This window comes from Loxodonta africana, chromosome X (genome assembly GCF_030014295.1).
Source record: "Loxodonta africana isolate mLoxAfr1 chromosome X, mLoxAfr1.hap2, whole genome shotgun sequence".
Classification (NCBI taxonomy): domain Eukaryota; kingdom Metazoa; phylum Chordata; class Mammalia; order Proboscidea; family Elephantidae; genus Loxodonta; species Loxodonta africana.
In genome coordinates, this window is record NC_087369.1 from 34965237 (window position 1) to 34970959 (window position 5723).

Genomic DNA, 5723 nt, shown 5'->3' on the forward strand with positions numbered 1-5723 from the left:
CCACCCCCACCCTTAGCTGAAAGGCACACCTGTAATTAGGGAAGAGAGCCTACAGCGATCAGTGCTGTCTTTAAGGGTAGGAATTTCCCTTCCTTCCGGGCTGGCTATCTGGCTGGGTTCCCAGTCTACCCACATGATCCTGCTTAACCCATTGATATAACTGAGGGTAGCAGAAAGAGAATGTAACCTGGTATCAGAAGATCTATGTTCATGTCCCCACTCCATAACTTCTTACCTGTGTGACCTCCCCTTTTCTCATGGGCAAAGACATGATCATAATACCTGCCCTTCCTACCTCCTGAAGCTCATATAAAAGTTAAATACCATAATGTGAATAAAAGGACTTGAACTTCCAAAGTGCTATTATTAATATTTTAAGGAGCTCTGGTGGTGCCATGGTTAAGTGCTCAGTCACTGCTTGGCTTCCCTAAAGATTACAGCCTTGGAAACCCTATGGGCCAGTTCTAGTCTGTCCTATAGGGTCGCTATGAGTTGGAATTGACTCAACTGCAATGAGTATTTTTATTATTCTAGTTTGCGCCCCCCATGGGGAAGCCCACCCAAGGTTCACTTCCTGCTGCCATGTTCTTATCCTTTTACAGAGCACATGCATACGGCATCACCCAGGCACCGCCCCACTTCATCCCACCCCACCTTCTTTATAAGGGTAAGACTAATTTTGTGATTTCCAGGCTCACCTGAACTGCCTTTTCCCTCCCTCCACCCTTGCAGATCCTGAGCTGCCTGAGGTTGGGGCATGGATGGGTGAGGAGACTCCCAGGGTTTACTCCCCCCCTCCCCACCATCCCACCTTGTTTATAAGGGGAAGATTAATTTTATCTTTTCCAGGCTCACCTGAAATACCTTTTCCCTCCCTCCACCCATGGAGATCCTAAGCTGCAAGAGGTTGGGGCATGGGTGGGTGGGGAGACTCCTGGACCAGGGCTTGGGGATTTGCCCTGTTCTTCAAAGTTGGGAGTGTTGTGCACGCAAGAAATCACCAAGAGACCTTTATTTATTTAACTCTGGAACCAAGTCACTTTATTGGAAGAAACGGTAAACTTGGAAGAGAAAAGAAAGAAAACTGAACGTGTTGTAACCGCAGCATCCTTGCGTGGCACCGGGGACCACGGGAGTCCCCCGGTGCTAAGGCTCAGTTCTCCTTGTCACCCAGGGTGAACTTGTCGAAGAAGAACTCGGCCAGGCCGGCGCCCGGGGCCCCCAGCTTGCGCAGGGTGGTCACGTTGTCGCCCAGCTCCTTGATGGCCTTCACCTGCTCTTGCAGAAAGTGACTCTCCAGGAAGTCACACAGCTGCGCGTCGCCCTTGTCGGTGGCCAGCCGGTGCAGATCCAGGAGGCTCTGGTTGACGCTCTGCTCCAGGTCGAAGGCGCACTGCATGGCGTTGAGGCCGCTGCCCCAGTCGTCCAGGTCGGGCTTCCTGATGTCGCGGAGCTGGATGCGGCCCCCGCGCTGGTTCTGCAGCCTCAGCAGCCTCTCCGCGTGCTCGCGCTCCTCGTGCGACTGGCGCAGGAAGTAGGCGGCGAAGTTCTTCAGGGCCACGTCGTCGCGGTCGAAGTGGAAGGCCATGGAGAGGTACACGTAGGACGCGTAGAGCTCCAGGTTGATCTGCCGGTTGACGGCGGCCTCGCACTCCTGGTGGTAGTTCTGACGCACTTGCGAGGACGGCGCGGTCGCCATGGCGAGTGGCAGGGGCCAGACGACGACGACGTGGGCGCAGGTGCAGCGCGGCGGGCGGCGGTGGCGGCGGCGGGCGCTGCGGGGTCCACGAGGCACCCCCAGGGCGGGCGGTTCCGCGCGAACAGCGGGATCCGGTAGCGGGGTTCGGACCCAGATGACGGCACTCGGACCCCGAGGACGAGAACCGTTACGGGACGAGGCTTGCCCCCCTGGCGCGTCCTTTATACGGGGAGGATTGGGACCCGGATGACGGGTCCGTTATGGGGGGAGGGGCGCTTGGAACCCGAGTGGCGGGTCGGTTAAGGGGGCGGGCCTAGAACGCGGGCCCAGGAGGCGGCGCCAGCCCACGTGCGTGGAGCCTGGTTGAGGCGGGAACCCTGGTGGCTCTTCGCTGAGCCTCCGGAGACTTTTTTTTTTAAATAACAGCACTATTGAGATATAATTCATATACCGTAAAATTTACCCTTTGAAAATGAACATTTCAGTGTTTTTTACTGTATTCATGGCCGTGGAATTGTGCACACATCACCACTATCTAATTTCAGAACGTTTTCAACATGCCAAAAAGAAACCTGGTACACATTAACAAAGGATCTCTGGTGGCCCAAAGGGTAAGCGTTTGGCTGGTAAGCACTTGGCTGCTAACTCAAAGACTGGTGACTTGAACCCACCCAGGGCTCTCCAGGCCTGGTGGATCTGCTTCTGCCGAGATTACAGCCAAGAAAGCCCCACGGAGCCGTTCTGCTCTGTTAACACATGGGGTTGCCATGAGTTGGAATCCACTTGACTGCTATTAACAACTACGACCCATTAGCAGTCATACCCCACTGGCCTCTCCCCCAGTCCCTGACCGCTGGCAATCTACTTTCTGTCTCTATAGATCCACCCATTCTGAATATTTCAAACAAATGGAATCGTATACTGTGTGACCCCTTGTGTCTGCCTTTATCACTCACTATAATGTTTTCAAGGTTCATCCTTTTTATTGCTGAATAATATTCCATTGTATGGATATACCACATTTTATTTATCCATTCATCAGTTCATGAGTATTTGGGTGTTTTCATCTGTGACTATTATGACTAATGCTGCTATGAGCATTCTTGTACAGATTTTTGTGTGGATATATTTTCAGTTCTCTTGGATATATAGCTAGGAGTGGAATTGCTGAGTTATATGATAACTCTATGTTTAACATTTTCAGGAACTGCCAAACTGTGTGTTTTCAAAATTGACTGCACCATTTTACATCCCCAACAGCAATGAATGAGGGTTCTAATTTTTCCACATCCTTGTCAACACTTACTATTGTCTGTCTGTTTTATTTTAGCCATCCTAGTGGGTTGTCCACAAGCAGAAATGTCAGTTTCCATCTCACAGACAGTGCTTGCACTAGTTACACTAGATGTGTGCTCCCAAGGGAAAGGGCAGAGGCCTTCCTCCTATTAGGAAAAATTGTGGAAGACTTTAAAATTAGAAAAAAAATTTACAAAATGTCCTGTCTAGAGCACCCTTCTAGGTTATTTCCACCTATCATTGACTTTGAGCTATTTTACAGCTCTGCAAGTTGTAGAAAACTAATAATAATACTAATGATTCTTGCCCACAGAAATGCAAATGAATTGTGTCTGATGGAATGAAATTCATTTTTTAATTCATTTTGCGTCTATTTGTACATTCATTTCATCACTCCTTTTGCCTATGTATGTGTGGTTCTTTGAATTCTTTGAACTGGTTGTAACTTCTTAATGGTTTCCTCATTAATTAATGAGTTAAATGAAATTAAAAAATGTTTTATTACATTTTTGGTGAAAGTATACACAGCAAAACAGGTTCCCATTCAACAATTTCTCTACATATTGTTCACTGACATTGGTTATATTCCTCACATTATGTCAACATTCTCATTCTTTCCGTTCTAGTTGTTCTGTTCCCAATAACCTAGTGCCACTACCCACCAATCTTCTTCTCATCTATGTTTTAGAATAATTGCTGGCCATTTGGTCTCACATATATGATTTTTTAAAGGAGCACAGTACTCAAGGGTGATATTCTTTACTTTATGAGCGGTCATGGATTGAATTATGTCCCCCCAAAAATGTGTGTATCAACTTGGTTAGGCCATGTGCGGTTGTCCTCCATTTTGTGATTGTAATTTTATGTTTAAAGGATTAGAGTGGGATTGTAACACCACCCTTACTCAGGTCACCTCCCTGATCCAAAGTAAAGGGAGTTTTTCTGGGGTGTGGCCTGCACCACGTTTTATCTCTCAAGAAATAAAATGAAAGGGAAGTAAGCAGACACTTGGGGACCTCATGCCACCAAGAAAGAAGCACCGGGAGCAGAGCATCTCTTTTAGACCCAGAGTTCCTGTGCAGAGAAGCTCCTAGTCCAGGGGAAGATTGGCGAGAAAGACCTTCCTCCAGAGCCAACAGAGAGAGAAAGCTTTACCCTGGAGCTGACACCCTGAATTTGGACTTTTAGCCTACTTTACTGTGAGAAAGTAAATTTCTCTTTGTTAAAGCCATCCACTTGTGGTATTTCTGTTATAGCAGCACTAGATGACTAAGACATGAGCTTACCTGCTGTTTAGCTAAAAAGTGACTTCAGGGGATAGTTTTGATTCAAGGTTTAAAGAGTATCTCAGGGCAATAGTCTCAGGGATTCCTCCAGTCTCAACTGGTCCAGTAAGTCTGGAGTTTTTGAGAATTTGAAGTGCAGTTCCACATTTTTCTCCTTATCAGTATTGTCATACTTTTAAAATATTTATTTTGTTGTTGTCGTGGAGAATATACACAGCAAAACATACACCAATTCAACAGTTTCTACATGTACAATTCAGTGACATTGGTTACATTCTTCAAGTTGTGCAACCATTCTCACCCTCTTTTTCTGAGTTGTTCCTCCTCCATTAACATATTCATTGCCTCCTAAGGACCTATCTTATCTTTCAAGTTGCTGCTCAAGGCAGGCATTTTTTTTTTTTTACTAGTTAAGCTAAACTGTTGTTTGGTTTTAAGAAGATTTCAGGGGATATTTTTGGTTTAAGGTTCAGAGGTTATCTCAGGGCAATAGTTTCAGGAGTTCATCCAGCCTCCATGGCTCCAGAAAGTCTGGAGTCCATGAGAATTTGAAATCCTGTTCTTCATTTTACCCCTTTTGATCAGGATTCTCCTATAGAGTCCTTGATCAAAATGTTCACTAATGGTAGCCGGACACCATCCAGTTCTTCTGGTCTCACGGCAAAGGAGGCAATTAGCCACACATTCCATTTTCTCGTCCTATTCCTGGCTTTCCTTCTTCCTCTGTTGTTCCTGGTGAATACAGATCAATTGTTCCTTAAATGGCCACTTTCAAGTTTTTAAGACTCCCAGGCACTACGCAGTGAACTAGGAGGTAGAACAGAAGCACTAAGTGTGTTATCAGGCCAGTTGACTGGGATGTCCCATGAAACCATGACCCTAAACCTTCAAACCAAGGAGCCAAATCCCATGAGGTGTTTGGTTGTACATAAGCAGCCTCAGAAGCTACTCTTTTTTTGTTTTTGTTGTAAATACATGTGTTCTCTAGTGCTGCTATAACAGAAATACCACAAGTGGATGGCTTTAACAAATAGAAATTTATTCTCTCACAGTCTAGAATTCTGAATTCGGGTGTCAGCTCCAGGGGAAGTCTTTCTCTTGGCCCTGGGGAAAGGTCCTTGTCATCAATCTTCCCCCTGGTCTAGGAGCTTCTCAGGTCCAAGGGCATGCTGCTCCTGGCACTACTTTCTTAGTGGTATAAGGTCCCCCCATCTCTCTGCTCACTTCTCTATTTTATATTTCTATAAGACATTGACTTAAGACACAACCTAATCTTGTAGATTGAGTCCTGCCTCATTAACATAACTGCCTGTAATACTACCTCATTAGCATCATAACAAAATTTTCCTAAAACATAGGAAAATTACATCAGATGACAAAATCGTGGACATAACAAAATTCTGGGAATCATGTCCTAACCAAGTTGACACACATTTTGGGGG

At 46.2% G+C, this 5723-nt stretch overlaps 1 protein-coding gene across 1 annotated transcript; it reads right to left on the reverse strand.

The window, feature by feature from the left end:
* Positions 1–1153: 1153 nt before the first annotated feature.
* Positions 1154–1721, reverse strand: LOC100671414 (ferritin heavy chain-like). Its single transcript, XM_064277850.1, has one exon. It carries the CDS (start codon positions 1697–1699, stop codon positions 1154–1156), a length of 546 nt encoding a protein of 181 aa, XP_064133920.1. The 5' UTR covers positions 1700–1721.
* Between the last annotated feature and the right edge of the window lie 4002 nt (positions 1722–5723).